Source organism: Saimiri boliviensis, chromosome 10, assembly GCF_048565385.1.
Source record: "Saimiri boliviensis isolate mSaiBol1 chromosome 10, mSaiBol1.pri, whole genome shotgun sequence".
Taxonomy (NCBI): Eukaryota; Metazoa; Chordata; class Mammalia; order Primates; family Cebidae; genus Saimiri; species Saimiri boliviensis.
The window spans coordinates 109,169,688-109,195,635 of record NC_133458.1 but is presented as its reverse complement, the minus strand read 5'-3'; the positions used below and the strand labels follow the sequence as shown (position 1 = coordinate 109,195,635).

The 25,948-nt window shown below is 43.7% G+C and overlaps 1 protein-coding gene across 2 annotated transcripts in view; it reads left to right on the top strand.

The window, feature by feature from the left end:
- Positions 1–25,948, top strand: part of ABCA13 (ATP binding cassette subfamily A member 13) — a 427,963-nt gene that overhangs the window by 210,425 nt on the left and 191,590 nt on the right. For both annotated transcript variants that reach the window (XM_074379707.1, XM_074379706.1), the window contains 4 exons: positions 1,857–2,075; positions 14,465–14,661; positions 20,444–20,601; positions 22,043–22,273. In XM_074379707.1, the coding sequence (XP_074235808.1) occupies positions 1,857–2,075; positions 14,465–14,661; positions 20,444–20,601; positions 22,043–22,273 (805 nt within the window). The remainder of the gene's footprint in view (positions 1–1,856; positions 2,076–14,464; positions 14,662–20,443; positions 20,602–22,042; positions 22,274–25,948) is intronic.

Genomic DNA, 25,948 nt, shown 5'->3' with positions numbered 1-25,948 from the left:
CTTCCAGGGAATGTGTATAAACTATTCTATAGTATCCCCCTGAGAGGTTTGAAAATAATATAGCAAAGAGCCGATAAGTTCATTGAAGTCTAATTTTTGTGCAGTAAACAGTATCTGTTGATGTGTACAGTTTGATGAGTTTTGACACACTTGGTTAGCACTGGAACAAGTACTAGAAATACAGAACTGTTCCAAGGGTTTCTATGCTCTCCTTTGACCCTGGCCTTCACGTGACCACTGATCTGCTCTTTGTCGCTATAAACTGATTTACTTATTCTAGAATTTCATGTAAATGGGATCATGTCCAGATTCTTGTACTCAGCAGGCTGTTTGTGGAACCAGGAATGGTGGTGGTGGGCCAGTAGCCTGCTCCTTGGGACAGCTGAGTGGTATCCGCTCGATGGAGGCACCCCATTTTCTTTATGTTTTCATGTGTGGGTTGCCGTTGAGGTTGTTTCTCTTTGTCAGTGATTATGAAGGCAGCTGCTGTGAACATTTGTGCATACAGCTTTGTGTAGGCACACATTTAATTTCTCAGATGTAAATACTAAGGAGTGGATTTTCTAGGTCTTCTGGTAGGGGCATGTTCAACTTTTCAGAAATAAGAAACCAATTTAAAACTTAAATAATAAACTTCCTGAAACAAGGAAGCAGAACCAGGCAATTCTCAGGCTTCTGCTGGTAAAGTCAGACGTGAGCTTGTGGTGGCAGGCTTACTTGAGTTCTTGGTTTTTGTTTTTTGTTTTTTGTTTTTTTTGTTTTTTTTTTTTTTTGAGACGTAGTTTCTCTCTTGTTACCCAGGCTGGAGTGCAGTGGTGCGATCTCAGCTCACTGCAACCTCTGCCTCCTGGGTTCAAGTAATTCTCCTGCCTCAGCCTCCTGAGTAGCTGGGATTACAGGCTCGTGCCACCATGCCCGGCTAATTTTTGTATTTTTAGTAGAGACAGGGTTTCACCGTGTTGACCAGGATGGTCTCGATCGCTTGACCTTGTGATCCACCCACCTTGGCCTCCCAATGTGCTGGGATTACAGGCATGAGCCACCACATCCGGCTGAGTTTTTGTTGTTTTAGCACACACAGACTATCTTGGTAGGAGCAGAAGGAAGACTGGCTCCAGGGTTGGGGGCTAGTTTCACATCTCTGTTTTGCTTATATTTAATGATGAGGATTTAGGTAAATGTGTCAGTTCTTTAGCAGGTTTTCTCATCTGTAAAAAGTTGAATGTTATCATTTAAAGTCTCATACAACAATAATGCTCTATGATCACCATTCAGACTTAAAATGGTTCAATTTAATGATATTTTGACTTTATGATGGTGTGAAAGTGATACACATTAGATAGAATCCATAGTTTGAGGACTCGTGCAGTGATTCTCCTCTTTACTTCCAGTATAATATTCAATAAATTATAAGAGATATTCAACACCTTATTATAAAATATGCTTTGTGTTAGATGATTTTGCCCAGATGTAGGCTAATATAAATGTTTTGGAGACATTTAAGGTAGGCTAGACTAAGATGTGATGTTAGGTAGATTAGATGTATTAAATGCATTTTTGACTTACAATATTTTCAACTTTTGATGGGTTTACTGGTATATAACCTGATCAAAAGTCAAGGAGCATTTGTATTTCATGTGGAAGCATAAAGATTATGTTAAGCTCACATTTTCAAGATCAACCAGCCAACATGCCCTCAAGCTCCTCACACCTTTTAACTGATTGTGTAAAGACCAGATCAGCAGAGGGTGAGTGCTCTTGGCAGGAGGCATGTGTCATCCTGGAGCTGACTGGATTGCTGACATTCAGAGGATCAGCAGCATGTGTTCCTTATGCTGACTTATTTTCTCTGGCAGATCCATGTTGATGGGGCTCTACCCTCCCACTTCTGGGACCATCATCATCAATGGCAAGAACCTGCAGACAGACCTGTCGAAGGTCAGAATGGAGCTGGGTGTGTGTCTGCAGCAGGACGTCCTGTTGGACAGCCTCACCGTCCGGGAACATCTGCTGCTCTTTGCTTCCATAAAGGCCCCGCAGTGGACCAAGAAGGAGCTGCATCAGCAAATCAATCGGTTCGTAAACAGTTATCTCTCTGCTCCTCCCGCCTTGGCCCATTGTGTAAGGAAGTGAAGGCACTAGAAAGAGACACTTTAAAAAAATCACCAGTGTCTACATATATAAGAGGAAATAATTAGCAAATGGTTGTTAACTGTGGAATTATGACACAGTCACCAACAGTGGGAATGGCAGAAAAGACTTCTGTGGAAAAGGCATTGAATTTGATTTGTCTTTGAAGTGGGGAAGAGATGAGCACATGTAAACGCAGAGGCTGTTGGTGGAAACTTCGTGTGCCTGGGGCAAAAGGTCCCTATGGGTGTCCTGAAATGAAAAGAATTCAAAGGCGGCAGGAAAACTGGTTATCAAGCAGCAGATTAGTCTGCCTTCTCTCTTCTTGATCCCTAGCTCTTCCTCAACTCCTTCCTTCCTTCCTGTCACACACACAGAAAAGATTAAGAAAAAAGAGCCTCATTAGTCATGCTGAGGAGTTTGAACTTCACTGAGCAAGTAGGTGTTCATGAGTGGGGGATTGTGAGTAACTTGATATCTGGAAGGTCTCTCCTGCCAGACCGTAGCAGGTGCCAGGGGAGAGACTGGATACTGAGTGGCCACTGTAGGCAAGAGGTGGGGACAGCCTGATTTATGGCCATTGCCATGGAGGTGCATGGTCAAGGAAGGCCTATATTGTAAGATGATTAAAATTTAGAAGAATCAGGTCATGCTGACTAACTGGTTGTACAAGGCAGGGAGCAGTGAAGTCCAGGTAGGGCCATGAAGAATGGGTAGGATATTGGTTGGTCCGTATGGAGGGCTGAAGCCTATATCAAAATGGAATAGCAGGAGGAAGATCTAGAGTTGAGAACACGTAGGGAGAGGTGGAACGGAGATAGGGTATCCAGGATGGGAAGCAAGGCAGAAGCAAGGCAGTGGCCCCTGTCTCATTGGACGCTGATAGAAGTTTAGACCAGAGGGAAAAGGGAGAGACAGAAGGTTCCTGACTAGAGAAAGAAGTGGTGTTTGAGGGTGATGACCATGGAAGCATGGATTGGAGGCGTAAGTGGAGGAATGAAAGTCAAGGAGAGTAGCTGGGGATGGAAACATTAATCCAGTGGTGGAATCATCGATTCAGCAAACAGTGGTAGTTAAGTGTGCAGGCCATCTGTCCTGTGCTGGGCTCTGTCCCCTCAGGAAGATGCATGGCTCTGGCCTCCTGGGGCTAGTGCTTTATCCTTGGCTATTTCAATGGATGGACTTTGCAAAAGAGAACATCAACCAGGGCATGAATGTGTGGGGAAGGGGCCCTTGGAGGCAAGTGTGTAAGTGTAGCTGGTAATGGATTGCACATTCCTAAGAAGAAAATGTGAATGTAATGAATTCTTACGCATTATTGTTATTTTACAATATTTTTGCAAGCTTTACATTTATAAATAAGTATTTACAATCTGCATTAATTAAGGTGAAAGAGCACAGGGCTTTGGGTGTTCTTTTGTATGGTGTAACCTTATCTCTTCATCACTTTTTCCATTATGTGCTTCAGGATGGTGGAGTTTCTAGCTCCAGAACACTGAGACAAAGAGGAAGGAGTTTTAAAGTTGTCACACATTCCGTATGCCTTTGGCTGTATGTCCAGAGACCAAGCAAAACGTTTGCAATGAGAGTGCTCCACTCCACCTTCCTTTTGCTCGGCCTCACCATCTGCCATTGTTTGCGTCTCCATCCCTGCACTTGCAGGTCACCCCTGCGTCATGCCTCTGCGGAGATGTCCGGGCTACACCTGGCCTTCCTGCTTGCTGTCGGCTTCTCCCTTTTCCTCCAACCCCTTTGGCTCGCTTCTGCAAAGCTTTTCTTGCCCCCAAACCCAACCCCCAGATGCTCTTCGCAGATCATTGTCTAGCTTCCGGATGTCCCCTGCTTTCAGCACTCCACATGGAGTGCTCCTGAGAATGTACCCGGGTTCTGACCCTTCTCTGCCCACTGCCCTTCGAGGACTTCCCACATCACCCGAGGTACCATCTAAAGGCTATGGGGGCCTACAATTGTGTAATTTATATTCTTGTGCCTGTTGTCCCAGATTTATTATGAGTGCCCCCTTCCAACTCAAAGCCCTCCTCTTTTGGATTATACATTTAGAAGGACCTACCAGCCTCTCTTGCTTCACCTCATCCTTCACTGTGCGGTGCCAGCTGCACTGGTCTTACGGTGGCTCCCTGAGCACACCGGACAGGCCCTTTGCTGCATTCGTGCTCACTTGCACAGCCTGCTTCACTGCCGTCCTGGCTCTTCCCAGGCACCGTCTTACCAGAGCAGACTTCCTGAGCATTCTGTCCAAAATACCCTCCCACTCACCCTCCTGAGCCCCCTCTGTTTCTCTGGCTTTTATTTACAATATTTTTCACTACATGACATGCTCTGTTGCTTTCCACCAGATAGCAAACCCCTTGACTACAAGGATGTCTGCTTGGTTCACTATAGTATAACTGTTTTCCTTTTGTCAAATGTTTCTTTTCTTATTTTCTTTTCCATAAGTTATCGTGGTGCAGGTAGTATTTGGTTATATGAGTAAGTTCTTTAGTGGTGATTTGTGAGATTTTGGTGCATTCGTCACCCAAGCTGTGTACACTGCAGCGTATCTGTAGTCTTTTATCCCTCAAACCCCCTCACTCTTCCCCCAAGTCCCTGGAGTCCACTGTATCACTCTTGTATCTTTGTGTCCTTATAGCTTAGCTCCCACATATCAGTGAGAACGTACGATGTTTGGTTTTCCATTCCAGAGTTACTTCACTTAGAATAATAGTCTCCATTCTCATCCAGGTCACTGCAAATGCTGTTAAGTCATTCCTTTTTATGGTTGAGTAGTTGAATAACTGGATTAATGAATGAATAATGCGATTTTCCTACTAAAATCCCTCCATGCCATCTTATCTTCTAAGAGAAGTTTCCTTTAGCTTGGATATATAAGGAGCTCCCCCATCTTTCTTCATCCTAACTTTCTAGCCTTTCATCCTAGTGCTCCTGATTCATTCCACACATTTTATTTATTCAGCCAATTATCAGCAGTGTCTGAGTTTGCTAGAGCTGCCACAACATGCACAGAATGGGTGGCTTAAAGAACAGAAATTTATTTTCTCATGGTCCTGAAGGTCAGAAGACAAAGATGAAAACATCATCAGGGTGGGTTTCCCCTGAGGCCTCTCTCCTTGATGTGTAGACAGTTGTCTTCTCCCTGTACCTGCACATGGTCTTTTCCCTCTGTGGTGTCTGTATCCTAATCCCTTCTTATAAGGACACCAGTCATACTAGACGAGGCCCCACCCTAACTGTCTAATTTGACATAATTTTCTTTGGAAAGACCCTATCTCCAAACTCATTAGAGAGCACTAGGGGTTGGGACTTCAACATATGAATTTTGGTGAGACACAATTTATCCCATAACAATATGTGGTTGGGTTGTAGGAAACAAAGATGCAGCAGTCCCGGCTCTTGAGTTCAGAAAGAAATCTCGGGTGCAAACAATGAAGCTGAATGAACTCTACTGGGGTGTGTGTGAAGTGGGTGCAGGGGTCAGCTGCCCCTGGTATTATGGTGAGAGGTCATAGCAGAGGCAATACTTGAGCAGCAGGCTACAGGATGAATAAAGATGACCTGAGGTTGACTGCAGTGGGTGGTCTGCCATATGTTACAGCATGTGCAGCTTAGAGGGGCCACCGGCCTCCCTCTTGCAGGCACAGGGCAGGCTGGAGAAGCTGGAGCACATCACAGAAGCTTCCTAAGCCTTGCAAGATTTTAGGTTTTGTGCTGTAGGCTGTTCATGGGCCTGAGGCCTCTGGAGAGTGCTGAACACTTGGTACAATGGCAGTCCAATGGTGGGTCACATGCTCTCTACAGTTGCAGGTGGAGGATTGGGTGGGTCGGGGTGAGCCCAAGTTGTGAGGAGAGCTGGGGACTCCTGCGTTAAGAACAGATTAGGCCAGGAGATGTCCAGGAGGGTGAGAAGGAAGGAAAGATGCAGACCCAATGGGGAATAAGAGAGGAGGGGGCGTCCATGACAATCCCTAGGTGTCTGGCTCAGGCGAGCACGGGTTTTTCAACATACAGTTGATTCTTGAACAACACTGGTTTGAACCCTGAAGGTCTTACTTATATTCAAATGTTTCCAGTACAAGTAACACCCAGTGCACCTGCCTCTTCTGCTCCCCTTCTATCTCCTCCGCCTGTCCTGCCTCAACCACCTTTGAGATAGCAAGACCAGCTCTCCCTTTCCTCCTCCTCCTCAGCCTACCCGATGTGAAGATGACAAGAATAAAGACCTTTATGATGCTCTACTTCCAGTTAGAAAATAGTAAATATAGTTTCTTTTCTTTCTGCTTTTTTTTTTTTTTTTTTTTTTTGAGACGGAGTTTCGCTCTTGTTACCCAGGCTGGAGTGCAATGGCGCAATCTCGGCTCACCGCAACCTCCGCCTCCTGGGTTCAGGCAATTCTCCTGCCTCAGCCTCCTGAGTAGCTGGGATTACAGGCACGCACCACCATGCCCAGCTATTTTTTTTGTATTTTTAGTAGAGACGGGGTTTCACCATGTTGACCAAGATGGTCTCGATCTCTTGACCTTGTGATCCACCCGCCTCGGCCTCCCAAAGTGCTGGGATTACAGGCTTGAGCCACCATGCCCGGCCTCTTTCTGCTTTTTAAAATAACTTTTTTTCTCTAGTTTGCCTCATTGGAATCATGCAGTATGTGATGCATGTAACACACCAAAGAGGTATCCACTGACTGTTTACATTTTGGTAAGGCTTCCAGTCAACAGTAGAATATTAGCAGGTAAATTTTGGGGGAGTTGAAAGGCATACACAGATTTTTGACTATACAGTGTGGTGCTTCAAGTCCCTGCATTGTTCAAGGGTCAGCTGTGTGTATAGAGAGAGCCTATTTGAGAAGTGGGGAGAGGAAAATGATGAGTTTGTCTTAGAGATGTGAGTTTAAGGAGGCTGGAGGTATCTGATGCTGAGGCCAGCTGTGGTACTAGACTCCCGCCAGGGCCCTGCCAGCCTGTGCTCCTGCCTATGCTGGATTTTCTTGTCCATTGCCCTCTCCTCTGCTGCTACTTCAGTTTCCTTGGTGTGCCCAAATCCTGATATCCTTCAAGGACCAGATCCCTTCCCACCATGGCCTTGGGATGTTGTGCAGGCCATGTGGGCCAGGGCAGGAAAGAAGCACCCTGTGGGCTCTCTCAGATGGCCAAAGGGGCCTTCTGTTTCTAGCCTCACCTCTGCAAGAGCTACCTATGTTGTATAAACTAAGCCTTTCATTTGTTTAACACCTTTTTTTTTTGTGCCAGCCACTTCTGTGGATATGTGCCAGGAACTTACATGTATGGTTTCATTCAAGTATCTTTTCCCTGGGATACAGGAAGGGCAGAGGCTCCGAGAGATGGTGCCATGCAGTTCGTAGAGGGAAGCCAGGATCTGACTCAGGACTCTCAGATGCAAAGTGCCTTCTGCTGCCTTTTCTTCAAGCTGGCCACTGTGCTGTAGCATGTGGGCATGGCCTCTGGGAAGACAAGACTGGTGGGGGGAGAGAGGATGGATTCTCTAGCACATTTCTATTGTTGATGCCTAATGGGAATATGGACACCCGTGGGAGAATCGAGGAGTCTGAGAAGTGAAGGTGATTTGTTAACAGTTGCTCTCCATGGGGCTTAAAAATGCACTCTCAGAACCTGGAAGGCAGGGCAGGTGGGTCACTAGCACCCCACAGTGGGGAACGTATGGATAAAGGATCCCTGGTGCATTGTGGAATCTGCCTCTGGAGCATTTCTTTTGAAGGAGTCTCACCTGAGTAAGGGCAGCTTGCACACAGGAGATCCTAGAGGGCCTAAGTGAGGCAGTATTACGGACATTCTCTTGGAGATACAAAACACAACAAAACGAGACCATAGACCCGGAATATGGTAGAGGTACATATTATCCGGGGGCCAGGGTCAGAAAGCAGCGCACTGGGGAACACCATGCCCACTTTACCCCTGAAAATGTTTTAGTGGAGAGCAGCATTGGAAAATGAAAAACTGGTTCTCTAGAAATGAACCACTGCACGCTGCATTGCAGTTTTATTTTCCCCATTCTTGGATAGAATCAGTATTTGTTTAGATGATCTCAAGTTACAATTCGTGGCTGTGTTCAGAGACCAGCTATCCTACATTAAGTGCATCTGTAGAACAGGCCAAATCTCCTTCTGGATAGATGCTGACACCTTGAGGACAATGTACAAATTAAGCTTGGATTGATGGAAAAAGTCCTTGAGGGACAGAAGTCCATTGTTAAAGTGATGGATGATACCATACATTTTATTTAAATCATCTTTTTTTCTTTCATCCCCCTCAACATTCCCATAATTGGCATAATCTCTACTGGAGGGCATTCTCTACTGGAAGGTGGCTGGTTCATGTCTCATGCTGTCTTCAGAGAATGGCTGGAAATACTAATAATGTTAATGACAGTGGACAGTGGGTGTACAGGTAAAATATTTAGTTTGTACTATTCAAACCTGTCTTAAATTTGAGTGGGTACTTAATGAGAAATGGCTAGGTATATGGACCACATATTACTAGATAGCAAATTGGCTAGGTTCAACCTAATTTCTTAAGTCATAGGTCACCTATTGTAATTTTAAAAAATGTCTCTACCCTCGACCACAGTCAACTCTATTGTGATTAAGATTGGGAGCTTAAATCAAAGACCTAACCATGCTACATTTGCTTCATCTTTTTTGGGTGCCAGGCAACCTTAAGATTATTAGCGCACAGCATGTTACCTAGCAACAAAGCCAATTTGCACAAAAGCAATCAGAATAAGATCATGTTTTAGGACAGTAGTCTTCAATTAGAGAAAGGGAAAACTGCAAACATCTGATTTAGATCCACCATGCTCCCTGGTAGTCTCCTATATTACCGCTTGGTTTCCTTAATGTGTAGTTTCATTAAAATGTGAGTTCAAGGGAGGTGGCATCCCTGCTAGAATCTTTAGAGTAAACTTGTGTCAAGATTCAGATCATTACTGTTTTGCCCTTAATTTGCCTTAGAGAAGATTAGCGTAGTCAAGAGAGAAACTTTGTCAGACCTTTAAGTCAGTGTGGTGTTACGTAGTTAATGTTATCACTCAGAATTCTGGAGTTCACCATGCAACTCAGGTTGGAGGCACATTTGTTTGATAGTAATGAGATCATTGAGGGCATAAGTGCAGGAAGAGTAGGAGAGGGGACAAAGCATGGATACCTGGACACTCCAGCATGCAGTGTGTGGAGAGATGGGTTGAAAACGGTCAAGCAGACGAGAAAGAGAAACCAGTAGCAAAGGCTGAAGACAAAGAAGTAAATCAAGTTCACTAACGGTGAGGGAGTGATCAGTGCCTTAAATGCTGTTGAGCGTCAAGTAAAATGAAGACTGAAAAAATGGCCTTTGGATTTAGTGTGTAGAGGGCTCTAGTGACCTCCTAAAGAGCAATTTTAGAAGTGTGAAGGGAATGAAGGTCTTATTGGAGTCAGTTAAAGAGAGAGTGGAAGAAGGGAAGTTGGCAGCAGCATATCTTCTCAGGAGATTTTCTGCAAAAAAGAGCAAAGAAATACGATGGTGTCAAGAAGGAAAAGTGAGGTCAAGAGGAAAAATGCTCTTCTTCCATTCAAAGAATTCAAAGACAGGAATAACAGCAGCATATCTGCACACGGATGAGAATGCCCCAGTAGAGAATGGATAATTGAGTTGAGCTACAGAGAAGATGGCTTGCTGGAACACTATTCTGTATGGGACAGGGAAAGGGCTCTAGACAAGAAACAAGGGGTGGTCTCCTGAGAGCACAGCAGGCTCCCTTACAATAGAAAAGGCAAAGGCTGAGTTGGTGAGTGCTTCCATTCAGCTTCATTGTTTTTCAAAATAAAGAGTGCATGCACAGAAGTGACTGTAAAGTTAACGAGTCAAAAGAGGATGCCTGCAATTGAGAGCCTGGAGGAGCTGTGGTTGTTAGAAATGACAAGGTCTAGGATGTATTACGGCTGTGAGTAAATGGGATTGGTGGAGTGACGGAAGGCTATGCTACATCAAATACAAATAAAATCTCTAAGAACAATGACAAGAGTAGGGCTGAAGAAAGAGAGTGCACAAGAGCAGACTCAGGGATTGGTAGATGACAACAATGACACCACCACCCAACAGTGGCTGCTGTGCTCAGATGACCTGACATTCAAGGCCGGGGGTTTTCACAGAGGTGGAGAAGGTCACAGTGAGACAAAAAGAGTCACCTGCCCCTCATGGAGACTCAGTGAAGGAAAGAACCAGCTGTTACAGGACAGGATTTGCAGTGGGTATGTGTTCTGGCTCTAGCCTCTCTCTCCTGTCTTGTCTGAGGTTATTGTATGGTTTTCCCTGTACTTCAGGGCCAGGATCTCTTTGTTTCTTGCATATGCTGCTCTTTCTCCCCCAAGTCCTGGCAAATGCTTTTCTTTTTTTCTGGGAACATGCTGTTCAAGCATCCCCACTTCACTTGCTCTCACTACCCATCTGACTGATTTCATATGCCACTTTCTCTGGAGTTGGAGGGAATCCCCATAGCACCTGGGACTTTATCATTACCCTACTTATATTTTTATTATAATTTCTTGCCTGTCTTTTCCACTAGACCTTGAGTCTCTTGAATCAAGGATAAGATTCGGTTTATTTCTCTATACCTAGCAGGTGGCAGGTACCAGGCATTGTAGGGGTTCAGTAAACATTCCTTGAATAAATGAACGGATGATTAAAGTGCAGCATCTGAAACACGTTCTCTGGTGCCTAATTGGGACTTAATAGGAGAAAATATCTTTTCCTCCTTTCCCTGCTGCCTAGCAATGTTCTCAGTTAGAGGATTATCCTGTCCTTTTGAGAAGGAATTTGGAAATGTAACTTTGCAAAATTATTTGCTGCTTTTTGGTATGTATAAGATCAATAACTAGAAAAACACTAGCCTCTGAATAACTTTCAAATTAAAAAAAAATTTCAACAGGTTAAAAACTTCTGACAGTATTTACAAATTGCTGTCTTCTTTAATTTTTAAGTGTGCTCTAAGCATCTGAACAATGCCCAGAAGCCAGCAGAGTGGAAATGACTGGGTTTTGCAAGGGATTCTCTCCCTGCTGCAATCATGGGTGTTCAGACATTGCTGTACTGGCCCCTACCAATGCATCAGTGGCTTGGGGTCCTAGGAGTGTGTTATTCTATGCAAAATAAGTCAAAGACTTTTACTGGCATTGACCTTCATGGATATTATATTCACTGATTAAAATGCCATGAGTGCCAATTATCTTCAGCCTCCATGTCTGGTTCTGGGAAAACAGACCTAATAAGACAAAGGGCTTGTTCTTGGGAAAGCCCAAGTCCAGGTGAGGAGTGACACACTCCGCGGGCATCTGTTGCATGTCACAGGGACCCAGTGGATGTCAGTGATTATTCTGGCTTCAGACTGCTAGTGTTTGAATGCAACTCCTCCACTTACAGAGGTTTTTACAATATGTATTCTCTCTCTCTTGGGTTTTCCAAATATAATGTGGTCCTAATAACAAGAAGAGACCTTCGTTTGGAGGTTATGTGGATTATACTAATGTATATACTCAAAGCACTTAGAAGAGTAACTATTATGTAGATATATGCCCAATAAATGTTAAATATGATTATCCAGGCCAGGAGCTAACATTTAAACAATAAAATAAAAAAGTGTCTGGGATTTTCTCTGTGGGAAAGAGTTTATGAAATGAATGAATGATATTCTTTAAAATAATACATTCCATGGTATTTTTGTGATGTGATAGAAGGTTCTACTTTAAGCTGGACGTCTCCAAGACCAATAACTCACCATCTCCTGTGAGCTCCCCACAGCACTTTTTTTATATGTCATCTGTAACATTTCTCTCATTGTGTCCTAATTGGATATATACACATGATTTCCCTACACACATTATTTCCTGCAGAAGGACCCGTGCTTTGTTGCTCTTTGATGCCCCTACCCTTATATGTGATATGCAACCAGCATCTTTGATGCTATAGACCATTTGTGCAATCTTGCAAGAATTTATAAAATACGTGTGAATGAAGTAGGCTCATCATCACTCCTATACCTGTCATTATTACCTACCACTCTTGGTTTCAGGAATCTTAAAAACCATACACATACACATACAAAAGATTGGAAGCAAAGTTGTCTATACAATGTGTTATATATTGAAGTTCAAAGTGCATCAAAAAAACAGGCATGTTCTAAAAACAGAAGTAGAAATACAGAGTGAACCAGATTGGTCAGTTGAATGCTAACCAGTTGCATAAGATATAATAGACAGCAGGCCCCAGCCTCTTTGCATAAATTTGATTGGAGGAGCATGGTTAGTCCTTTTTGCCTACATCTTGTTTGACACTTGTGTAGTGAAGGTTCTGTGAAGGACTGCACAGGTGGGGCAAAGCGGCAGGGGGCCAAAAGCATTCCTGAGGCTCAATGCCAGGTGTATGAAGAGGAGGTAGGCTCCCAGCTTGGTTAGGGTGCACAATGAGGCAGCAGCAAGGGGCCACCCAAGATGGTACCATAGACATCCCGAGTGCCCGAGTGGTGCCCAAGGAAGGAATGAAGAAGGAGGGGTTAGGGGTCGAACATAGAAAGGTAACAAGAACATGCACGTTTGAGAACATCTGACATCTTACTGACTTGTTTTCTTGTCTGTTTGTCTTCTCTGATGACTGATCTCTGGTTAATGTGCTAAGTTCGGCTTAATAAATCCACCTCTTCTGCTAGATTGGAATCTCGGGAGGATGGGGGGAGGGTGTTGGGAGATTGCAGGGCCTGGTGAAATGGAAACATTTGTCTTCTTCCTTCCAAAAGGGTGTTGTCCACACTGGGAACACCTGAAAAGCAGGAGCATAAATTACTACTATAAACTTAGGTTGAGATTTAACTAGCAGAAAATGCACTGTAAGACTTGGATGAAATATTAAGTGCCTAGAGTGAGCACTAAACATTAAGAAGCAGGCTTGAACTCTTTCTAGGTCAGCATGGGAAGTATTTACATGAAAAATTTACTTAGTCATCAGGCAGACAATGGGATTCACCCAGTTCTTTGCTTGAGATGCTGGAATGTTCCAGGCCCCAACTATTCTTGAAGCTCAACTATATGGAAGCAGTCCAATCCTCCTCTGCCTGTCTAGCCTTCTCTCTCTGGCTGCAGAATGGCACCTTGACTTCAGCAGCTGGGTATCAGGAAGGCAGAAACATGCCTGCAGCTCAGGGGAGAGACTTGAAGGGAAGTTTTCAGGAAAACATTGTGTTTTTTTTGTTTGTTTGTTTTGAGACGGAGTCTTGCTCTGTCACCAGGCTGGAGTGCAGTGGTGCAATCTCGGCTCACTGCTACCTCCACTTCCTGGGTTCAAGAGATTCTTCCGCCTCAGCCTCCTGAGCAGCTGGGATTACAGGCGCATGCCACCACACCTGGCTAATTTTTGTATTTTTAGTAGAGATGGGGTTTCATCATGGCCAGGATGGTCTCCAGCTCTTGACCTCGTGATCCACCCACCTCGGCCGCCCAAAGTGCTGGGATTACAGACGTGAGCCACCATGCCCGGCCAGGAAAACATTGTTTAAACTGGGTCTCTAACAATGAGTAAGATGGTAAGTAGGTGATGAGGGCAGTAAGCACTCCTATAGGGTTAACACGGGCACAGTGGTGAGGGAAGTTATTTGTGAGAAAAGAGAGTAGATCACTGGAAGAGGGATAAAGTTTCACATAGGGAAGGCTTAGTGCTGGGTATCTGAAATCTGGAACTCCCAAGATTGAATGATCCCTGCAACAGAACAGGAGACTTGTTCTTACATTATTAGCAAATGATAATTCGTACTTTGCACATGGCATTTCATTGGAACACCTACATTAATCAGGAAGGTAGGGTGATCCAGATTTAGTGCCCAGAGGGCCAGGGAATGAAGGGCTTCTCTGGTGAGCAGAGATCTTGGCCTGCCTTGCTTCTTTTGACCACACTGGTGCATCAGCCATTCCCCTATACTCTATACACTGTAGAGGGATGCAGGGCCTTCCTTGGCAGGAGCTATGAGTGAAATGAGAGACATGCTTCTCCAGAGAGGAGACAGTGCAAGTATTTCCAAGCACAATTCTTGGTGGGTATTGTTGGTCTGCATCACGGTTAGTCCCTTGGCATGATTCCATCTGAACCTGAAGAAGGTCAGCGCCACTCTGGTGAGACTCAGATGTGTGTAGCCTCCAGGCCTCTGTGATAGATTTGTGGTTTATAACGATCTCAGCCACTGTTAGTCATTATTTCTGGAGTGAAATTAGAAGCAAAGCTTTCAGGTGTTCAGGGAGAAGAGTGACATTTTCTTCTAATTTCAGAACTCTTCAGGAGGTGGGCTTAACTCAGCATCAGCACAAACAGACCCGAGCTCTGTCTGGGGGCCTGAAGAGGAAGCTCTCCATTGGTATTGCTTTCCTGGGCGCATCAAGGACTGTGGTTCTGGATGAGCCCACCAGTGGGGTGGACCCTTGCTCCCGGCACAGTGTGTGGGACATCCTGCTCAAGTACCGAGAAGGTAGGCACTGGGCCTTGTTCTACCTTCTCTTCCCACAATGTTGTGTTTCAGGAAATGCATTGCTATTGTATGGTAGAACCAAGGTGTATCCCAATGAGGCTACATTATCCTTTTCAGGAAAACATAAGTTTTTAGAAGTGCTTATAGGAGTGTATTCATTAGATAACATCTCTATAGTGCTTAGAATTGCTTACTTTGTGTTTGAACTCTTAATAACAGCAATGACATCTATGTACATTATACATTAGCATACATGATTTCAAGGGAAATTGTCTTCTTCTGGAAGCATAGTATCTTAGAAGAGGCATCCCAGATTATAGGACAAGACTTCCTTGTCTCAGATGAAGAAATGAAGGCTCAGAGAGATGGGCATGTGATTTACTCACAGCTACAGAGGCAGTTTCCTGAACTAAGAGTGGACGTGGAGCCTCTGGTTAATATTTCTCACATCTATTATTGTTTCTTACTAATTTAGGGCATTTAATGGGTAGTTACTAATTTCCAACTTCTGGTTATTTCCGCAATCCTGACAGCTAGGAAGTGTTGCTCTACATGTTTTCTATGACAGTACTCCCTGTTGGAAAAAAACATTGCAACAGTAAAACACATCTTGGTGCTGGTAAACAAGTGTAGCGGCGTCAGTGGCAGGATTAATACAGATTCTTATAAAATGTTATTTTGCTTTTTCTTTTGCCTTTTGAATATAAAACTTTCTTCTGACTTGACCTAAAGCCGCCATTTTTTGGGAGGTGAACTAGGATTTGCAAATGAAGAAATAAAATGAAAAATAACAAGAAAGAGGGCTTTTCTTAGCATTTAGAGGGCTGAGTCCAGAAGTCTTGGACCATCAAATTCTATCTTTGGAGTAGAAAATATACTTCAGTCTGTCACTTAAAGCTTAATCATAGGCTGGAATCAGACAGAAGAAAAATAACTAAAGGGAACATAGAAGAACAATTTGTTTCTTTCTGTCCCACAGTTTTGGTGGAATTGTGGAAGGAGAAGGCACAGATAGAGTTGGGGAAATTGAGCAAGCAGATGTGGCTTTTTGTTCCATTCTGGGGTTTGGCCTGGCCTGGGCAATTGCACCGGAAAAGTGCAGGCCACATCTGTGGTGCTGGCTCCTCAATCATGGTGCAGCCACAGAGTTCACGAGGCTGAGCAGAATGCCAGGACCCAGTGAGGTACCGAGGGCTGGTATTCTGTACATTTTCAGGCCCATGAACTTTGACACTGAGAGGTAGGGCTTGCAGGGGATGCTGCCACAGAAGGAGGGGGCCCCTTGCAGTTAGCCGTCTGGAAGCCAGGGCAGAGATTCAGCCATCTGCAGTCAGCAGGGCCTGCTATGAGGCCTAGACAGCCTGGGAGCACTCTGCTCTGGCCTGACCCCTTTGGACTCAAAGCACACATGCCAAGGTGAGGAGGAAGACGGTGCCACGTGGTCTGGTGTAGCACCCAGACGCCAGAGGAGGCTGACCACATTGCACCCAAAGATTCGAACCCTTCCCCATTGCCATGAGATCACCAAGACTCCTGGCTCCATTTACCTAAGTGCCCCTTGGGGAAAGACACAGAAAGGGCAGAAATGGGACACTGACCACCACTTCAAAAGCCTGATGAAATTTTGAGATGAAACAATTTAAACTGGACTAAATGATTCACCTGCCACCCTGGCTGGGGGCTGATGCAGAAGATCAGTGGGAGATAGATTACATTATCTCTGCAACTGTGAATTGCAGTGCAAATTAAATACTGCAAGCCCACTACTCTTGTTTAGTTTAAAAATTAGAGATGGAGTCTCAAAGGTTTACTGACAGAATATTTTTGTAATCAGCATAAAGGTTATTTTAGACAGAAAAATAGATACAATGAAAGTCTCAGAAACAGAGAGTTTTCTTCAGTTTCTGTTGTTATGAAACAAATGTTTTCTCCGTGTTCTTCATTGTTTAGCAATGTTTTTTGTCTTTGGAGAACTTTTTGGAATCGTCCCCGTACTGATTGAAGTGCAAAATCAATAGCGTGTAAGCAATTAGATAGGCGGTATTGGAAGAAAAATGTGTTTCCAAGAATCAAAATGTATAGCCATTTCTGAAGTAGCCCGAACCTCTAGGTAATCATACAGCTCTGTGAGACAGATCTAAGGACTGTGCAGAAACAAACGTTCCCTGCTGAGAAGAAAGAACTGTTCTGTCAGAACACCAGTGTACTGGGGGGCTCCGTCTACCTGGAATGTTGTCTGTGCGTGTTTCTTGCTTAGTTATGTACAGTGAGGGCTCTTGATCAGCCCTGGTACCCAGTATTTCTGTGTCTCCCGTGGAAAAATAAATAAGGAAGCAAAAGATACCAGCAAAAACTGGCACATCTCAACTAAATTTCTGTCCTGGGAAATGCAGTTGCTCTACAATTCCCATGTGACCCTGCAGAAATGATCAAATGCTTCTGAGCATCAGTGTTCTCATTTGCAAACAGAGAGAGTTGTACCATCTCACAGGATGTGAGAGTGCACAGTTGTATGTGAAACTGCACAGCTAGGTATCTGCCATGTGGGCGCTCAATCAATAACAGGTTATTATTATTATTAAAATAAACGGGTGAATATGGAAGTGTAGCTTTTGAAGGAAAGGGGGCAGAACATATCATCTGAATCAGAGAGAGAAACAGTCAAGCAGTGTCTTGGGGAAAACAGCAATGTTGCTCTTTGAAGCTGGACGTGGTGGCTCACGCCTGTAATCCTAGCACTTTGGGAGGCTGAGGCGGATGGATCACCTGAGGACAGGAGTTCGGGACAAGCCTGACCAACATGACAATATCTCATCTCTACTAAAAATACAAAAAAATTAGCCGGGTGTGGTGGTGCACACCTATAGTCCCAGTTACTTAGGAGGCTGAGGCATGAGAATCACTTGAACCCAGGAGGTGGAGGTTGCAGTGAGCTGAGACCATGCCATTGCACTCTAGCCTGGGTGACAAAGTAAGACTCTGTCTTAAAAAAAAAAATCAGGGAAGCAAACAAACAAACAAAAAAAGAAATAATAATACACCTATAAAAAATAATACAAATAAAAACAATAGAGTATTACCACTATTTAAATGGTATTTACATTATATTATTAGCAGCTATTATATGTGATCTAGAGATGACTTAAAGTATATGGGAGGATGTACATAGGTTATATGCAAATACTACCCCATTTACAAAGGGATTTTGGTAGCTTCAGGGGTCCTTGAATCAATGCCCCACAGATATCAAAGGCTAGATGTATGTATACATTGTGAAATGATTAAATCAAGCTAATTAACATGCCCATCACCTCACATACTTATCCTTTTGTTGTTGAGAGCACTTAAGATCTAATCTCAGCAATTTTCTGGTATACAGTGCATGATTATTAACTGTAGTCACCATGCTGCACAATAGATAGCTAGAATTTATTTACTTGTGTCACTGAAACTTTGTATCCTTTAACTAACATCTCCCTCCTTCTCCCTGCTCCTTGCCCCCTGCCCGCCAGCTCCTGGCAACCACAATTCTACTCTTTGCTTCTCTTTTGAGGATTTAGATTCTAGTTGACTTTTAGTTTTAGACTTCATTGTATGGGAATATATCATCTGAACTACATGATAGCTCTAATCAGAGTATCTAAACTGTCTTTAATCCTAGCTCAGGGATTAAGCAAATTTTCTTAGCCTCAGAGGTCTAACATGCAAAGAGCTTGGCCTTGGGCCTGGGCAGGGACACGTATGTGGCAAGAACTGGTCATTGTGGACCTTCAAGCTCTGTTGCTCTTGGGCCCACCTTCCATAGTTTCTTTGTAAATACATTTTTTTAAAAATGAAAGCCTTAGTCTTTTAAGGTGTCTCCTCTATTGTTATTTTTTACTTGTATTTTGTTTTTAATTGACACATGATAATTGCATACATTGATTTATTTTTATTTTTTAACTTCTTTTTAAATCCAGGGGTACATGTGCAGGTTTGTTCTATAGATAAACTTGTTTCACAGGGGTTTGTTGTACAGAATTATTTCATCACTCAGGTATTCAGCCTTGTACTCATTCATTATTTTTCCTGATCCTCTCCCTTCCCACTCTCTCTGCCCACTGGTAGATCCCAGTGTGTATTGTTCCCTCTGTGTGTCCATGTGTTCTTACCACTTAACTCTCACAAGTGAGAACGTGCAATATTTGGTTTTTTGTTCCTGCATTAGTTTGCTAAGCATGATGGCCTAGAGAGCCATCCATTTTCCAGTTGCGGGTTACAGTGTGATGTTTTGACACATGAACACATTGTGTAATGATCAAATCAGGGTAATTAGTATATTCACCACCTCAGACATTTACTTGCTCGAGTTAAAGACATGTTTAGCCTTCTCTCTTTGAAAATTTAGGTTTGGAACAAGAATCAATTAATGTGTTTCTTTCTATTCAGTAGAATGGAACATGTTGAATGGGTCTCAGTGAAAGCCAATGGGCAATGTTGAAACTTAAAGCAGTAACATTGTTTAATGCAACTGAATCAACTTCACCAAAACGTCTTCTAGTTCCTCTGGCCTATGCTCTCCCAAAGCTAAACCTGAGGCTTTTTCTTTCCAAGCAAAAATCATAAAACTTGACAAGATACTAGAATGCTTCGAGAAAACATTTGAACTTAGTATTTGTTTTTGCCAAAAGAGGCCATGGCCACTGGGCTCAGTAATCTCCTGCCAGAAACACCCAAGTCTCTCTCCAAGTCTCTCTGGCTCCCTGTGCCTGTCACTCACAACATACTCTCCTCTCTGTGGGTCATGGCTGCTGCAAGCATTTCCAGGGAGGCAGTGCGTGTTCTGATGCTGCTACTTTGAAGACTAAATATGTGTGGTTACCTTATCCCCGATTCCAAAGAGTATCAATGCATATCATGACTATTTCAGATCTCTTTTTTTATGATTGATTTCTGCCTTAACTCAGTGCTGTGATTTTCTTACTTGATAGCAATTTCATAAAATATAGCCTTCTCCCTAAATACATCTCCCTTATCATCCAAAGGAAAATGAGGAGGGCCGGGCATGGTGGCTCATGCCTGTAATCTGAGCAGTTTGGGAGGCTGAGGTGGGTGGACCACTGGAGGTCAGGAGTTCAACAGCAGCCTGGCCAACATCATGAAATCTTGTGTCTACTGAAAACACAGAAAACAAAAAAAATTAGCCAGGCATGGTGGCATGCACCTGTAGTCCCAGCTACTTGAGAGATTGATGTGGGGGAATCACTTGAACCCGGGAGGTGGAGGTTGCAGTGAACCAAGATCATGCCACTGCATACTCCACCCTGAGCGACAGAGCAAGACTCCCTCTGGAAAAAAAAAAAAAAAAAAAAAAAAAAAAAAAGAATGAGGACTTTAGTATCTGAGGAGAGATGCCCACCCTGCCTTTTTTTTTCTTTTAATTTCTTGTCTCCGTTTATGCAGTGATCTGCCTCTAGATAGGAGAGAACAGGGGGCTGTGCACAAGCACTCTGTGTTTTGCCCTCAGTTTTACCCTCCATGCCTGGCAGAGCACCCACTTTGGTTCATGGGGGTGGGGGTGGGGGATCCGTGGAAACAGCTGTAGAGGAAAGAGTTTCAGAGCCTCGAATTGGCCAAGTGGCCTTGAGTTAATCCTTCCTGCTGGACACATTTTAATTTTTTTGTTTGAAATTGGTAAGGATCTTTACATTGTGCCCTGGATCTACCATCCTGAAGAAAGGAGGGAAGGTCCACCTGGGGTCTCTGTCCTGCCGGTCCTGATGCACCCTATGTTTGAACTCAGGTCGCACGATCATCTTCACAACCCACCACCTGGACGAAGCCGAAGCGCTGAGTGACTGCGTGACCGTCCTCCAGCATGGGAGGCTCAGGTGCTGCGGTACTCCCTTTTGCCTGAAGGAGGCATATGGCCAGGGGCTCCGCCTGACGCTCACGAGGCAGGTAAGGAATGCAGCCTTTCCATCTCACCGAAGTCTCATTCCTGTCTGCGGCATAGGAAACAAGTGGTGACAGTTACACAGTTAATAACGTCTCAGGAGAGGCTTTCTGTGCACAGTGGCCCATGTGCCAAAATGAGTGCCCCCAGGCCTGTAAAGGGAGCAAGCCTCTGGGAACCCAAGCATGCATTTGACCACTAGGAGAAAATACGTGAGGGGTCAGAATTACTTGATAGATAACAGGAGCTGCTGTGAGTGTCAGGGCCAGGAAGTACATGACCTAGGTATTCTACAAATATTTTTCCCTCCTTCTCTCTCTTTTCTTTTCTTTTTCTTCCTTTTCTTTCTTTCGTTCTCTTTCTCTCTCTCTCTCTTTCTTTCTGCCTTTCTTTCTCTCTTCCTTTTTTCCATCTTTCTTTTCGAGATGGAGTCTCACTCTATTGCCCAGGCTGGAGTGCAGTGGTACAATCTCTATTCACTGCAACCTCTGCCTGCCAGTTTCAAGCAGTTCTTCTGCTTCAGCCTCTTGAGTAGCTGAGATTACAGGCACCTGGCACCACACCTGGCTAATTTTTGTGTTTTTCAGTAGAGATGGGGTTTCATCATGTTGGCCAGGCTGGTCTCAAACTCCTGACCTCAGGTGATCCACTCGCCTTGGCCTCCCAAATTGCTGGAATTACAGGTGTCAGCCACCGTGTCTGGCCTAGAAATATTTTTTCTGACAAAGATATTCCCTCTTAGAGGCTAAAGCTTTGCCAGAATGGAGAAGAGTAGGGAGAGTCAGGCCTGAGAGGCCGAACCTCTGTCACATCTATAGTCATCATTACCTGTGTCAATGGAGGTCAGGCGGTGGTGACACTTGGGCTGGGATTCGGGTGTGTGGGACGTCACCTCTCCACTCTTGATGACTGTATTTGGCCCTTGGTGGCCCACGAAAAGTCTGCCCCCAGCTCTGAGCCAAGGTTCCTGTTTGCTTCTTCTCTAATTCAGCGTGAATGTCACCATCCCCAGGTATGTCCTTTCTTCTTTGGCTGAGAATTCTTGTCTCCCTTTTAAGAAGACTCAACCCAGTTTCCTGCTGTTCAATGCTAGGCCCAGGACCTCTTTGTGACTCTGGCTGGGGATAGGGGGCACTTCATGAATACAAACCCCAGGAGGCCGGCCGTGGCATGCCCAGTAGCCAAGACGGGCATGTTAGGGGGCATGTGGGTATGTCCTCACCAGGTTTATCACTGCAGATTTATATTTTTAAAAAGAAACAAAAAAATACAAGATAGCGTTGAAATGCCTATTGCTTAAATGTGATATTTGATTTAAGCTTTGAAGTGGAGTTTTGATATAATTTGCTTATGGATCTACATGAAATGAATTGATGTAAATTTGAATTGACATTTCTTACTGATTTCTTTTTTCCTTTTTTTTTTTTTTTTTTTTTTGGTGGATAGCCTTCTGTTCTGGAGGCCCATGATCTGAAAGACATTGCTCGTGTTACATCCCTGATCAGGATGTATATTTCACAAGCGTTTCTCAAGGATAGCAGTGGAAGTGAGCTGACCTACACCATTCCAAAGGACACAGACAAGGCCTGCTTCAAAGGGCTCTTTCAGGCCCTGGATGAGAACCTGTGTCAGCTGCACCTGACAGGCTATGGGATCTCGGACACCACCTTAGAAGAGGTACTGAAAAAACTGAAGCGTGCTTTGTTTATGCTTTTTTGGCCATTCCACATTAAAGGAAGAGATGCGGCAAAGGAGAGAAGGTGGAGAAGATGTGCACTTTTATTTACATTTAAGTTCTGGTTAGTAGCGTAGTAGATGCTATACTGCTAATAGTAACTGAACTTAACACGCCTGGCAGGTGATGATTGTTCTTTAATTGAGATGGCATTCTTTTAGCATACTTATAGTTGAGAAGCTTGGTGTCTTTCATCCAGAATAATTCGGTGTTTAAACAGTTGTTAATAGTGGATAATGACTGGTTGTAATTCTTCATGTGGAGGTGCCCTCCTCTTTCTGCTTCTGTTTGGGAGCCTCTGGCCCCACGCTGTGTCTCTGTGATGTGAGAGGGTTTAGCATGGGAACGGTGCAGATGCCTGGTGAGCTCCCACCCCCCAGGTCCCACCTTTTCTCTGCTGGATCTGACGTGGATGAGACCACTCCACGTGGGTTCTTCGTGGAGTACACTCAATAACAGGCAGAATTAGGCATTTCCTCCAGGAGTACGTTGCTGTGTTGTGTGACCCAACCTAAGGCAAACTTTGGCATTCTTGAGGTTGGCTCTCTGTGTGGGCAGTATTTGAGCTGAATTTTACATTACTTACATTATGTAAATAAATTTTACATTTATTTACATAAAATGTTGCAGATTTAAAAAAATCTGCAAAAGTCAAAGTCTGAACATTCAATTGTGTGTTGGAACTGATTCCTTGGGTTGGTGATGCAGGAGGAAAGGCAATCTTTTGTGTGATAAATCAGTGTGGTCCCAAGCAGATAGCAGCCATCGCAAGTTTTCTCTATAATAAATACTCATAAAAGATTGTGGAACATAGAAAAATAACATTACAAAAGCTTTTATACATAGAATGTACTTGGTTCCCCCAAAGATCTGTAACTTATTATTCCTATTTTAAGGTTGAGTAAGCTAAGGCTCACATAGGCTAATTTCTTCACCCCAAATCATGACGGTCAGAAATGGTGAGCTATACTTAGACCTAGGGTTTCTGATAGTTGAATTCTGTAAATGAGCCCATGCCTTTGTGGTTGATGCTCTGTATTCCATTCGTCATCAGGACTGGAGTCCATCAATTCCCACTACGTTTTAATAGAGCACATTAGAGTGCAAGAGACAAACAAAAAGCAGCCCCCAAAACACGCATGATGAGTATAAGCTGTTTTCTAAAGCCAAAGGATGTGGTCACTGCATCTTTTCTTGTCTGGCTGTCTCCTATTTTCATTCTTCAAGTCTTGACATGAGCAGTGCCTCTGCAGCGGATTCCCAGATTCCTCAGCATTGGTTCTCTCGTGTTCCCCTGCTCCGCCCTCACTGCACTCTGAAGCTTCTCTTCATGACACTTCTCCACACCTGTCATGCATGCATCTCTGTGTCTCCCGTGAAAGTTGAGATCTGTGAGTGCTTGTATCTTCTCTGCCCACCTTCATACTGGCAGTGCCCAGGACAGTTGCTGGCACTCGTGGTTGCTTAATAAAGGTTTTCTAAATGAACAATGTGCAGGACCCTTCTAAAGATTCATCCAGCTTTTGGGAGTAGCATGTGACAGTGGAAAGGGCATAAACTGTGCCCCGGACAGTTCTTTTTTTTTGAAGGGCTTTTTTTTTTTTTCTTAATTGTACTTTAGGTTCTGGGGTACATGTGCAAATCATGCAGGATTGTTGCATAGGTACACACATGGCAAGGTGGTTTGCTGCCTTCATCCCCTTATCACCTATATCGGGTATTTCTCCCCTCATTATCCCTCCCCACCCTCCCTGCACCCTGCTGTCTCTCCCCTATCCCCCCCATGACTGACCATAGTATATGATGCTTCCCTCCCTGTGCCCTCGTTTTCTAACTGTTCAACACCCACCTACGAGTAATAACATGTGGTGTTTGGTTTTCTGTTCTTGCATCAGTTTGCTGAGAATGATGGTTTCCAGATTCATCCATGTCCCTATGAAGGACACAAACTCATCATTTTTTATGGCTGTGTGGTATTCCATGGTGTATATGTGCCACAATTTCTTTATCTAGTCTATTGCTGGTGGACATTTGGGTTGGTTCCAGGTCTTTGCTATTGTAAACAGTGCCACAATGAACATACATGTGCATGTATGTTTATAATAGAATGATTTATAATCCTTTGGGTGTATACCCAGTAATGGGATTGCTGGGTCAAATGGTATATCTATTTCTAGGTCCTTGAGGAATCACCACACTGTCTTCCACAATGGTTACACTAATTTGCACTCCCACCAACAGTGTAAAAGTGTTTCTATTTCTCCACATCTCTCCAGCATCTGTTGTCTCCAGATTTTTTAATGATTGACACATTGAGATACCATCTCACACCAGACAGTTCTTAATTCAAATCTTTGTCTCTCCTGAGCTCTAGAAACTTGAATAAATGCTTCAGCTTTCGTGAGTCTCAGTTTAACTCTTCATTTTATTTTTATTAATTTTTTTTCTTTTTTAATGAACAGGATTTCATTGTGTTGCTCAGGCTGATCTGGAACTCCTGGGCTCAAGTGATTCTCCCACCTTAGCCTCCCAAATAGCAGAGACTATAGGTGTGTGCCACTGCACCTGGCACCAGCTTTTGATCTTTAAAATGGAAACATCAGAACAGTTTGCATACTTTTCCAAGGAGTAACAATAATGGTTAAATGCCGGGAACAAATCGGTCAAAAATGGTAATGGCTTTTCTGACTTACAGTGGGATTGCATGAGATGTTGCTACCATAACTTTGGAGTAACCACAGAATGAAATAACATCTATACCCACAAAAAACACCTTTCTTTCAGGGATTTTTGGCAGACAGCAGTCTTCCCTGAGCCAATGTAGAAGAAAAGGAATTTCCTAGGCCCCTTTTCCCTGGATTGCGTGAGTCAGGATGCAGGTTTACAGGCCTGCTGCTGACTGAAGCACCATTCTTGAATGCAGCCAGGTCAGGCACCACCGTTGTCACTGTCTTCTTAAATGTGAATAGCAAGTCCAAATATTACATCAGAAGCTAATCATTTAGATAGCCGAGAGATGTCAGCTGGCATGAATCAGTTTCCCTACAGACAGAAGGAGGTGCAGCTTCCAGGAGTAGTTTCGCCATCCTGGGTCACTTGGAAAATAAAAATAAAATAATGTTTTCTGGGTCATAAAGAGAAATTGTCAAAAAAAGAAAAAAAAGTCCAGACTTGTTATGTTCGTGTCTGTCTCTGTATTCACTGGGTTAGTGAGGTTGTGTACTAGTTGTCTGGCATCTTCTATAGATAAATTGAACATATTCATAAGCTCACTAGACTCTCAGGGCAGGAAGGAAGACCCTGTGGCAATATGGACCAAGCACACTTACCAGTGAAATAATGAGTGTTCACCCCCAATATATGTATGTTTACTGATTTACAATTAAGCACATGCGTCAGGAAGAGTGGTGTTCTTTTACATAAGTGGCATTTTGCTTGTTGCTAATAAAATAGAAAAGCTTGGTAATACTTTTAATTTTTAGTATTAAGCAGAACGAAATTTTGTGGAACATTTTGCTTGAATATTTTATGAATTTAAACATCATAGAACAAAAACCTGGTGAGGAGAGTCTTTATATCCTGGGTAGATGCTTAGACCTTAAATGTTTTGTTTATTG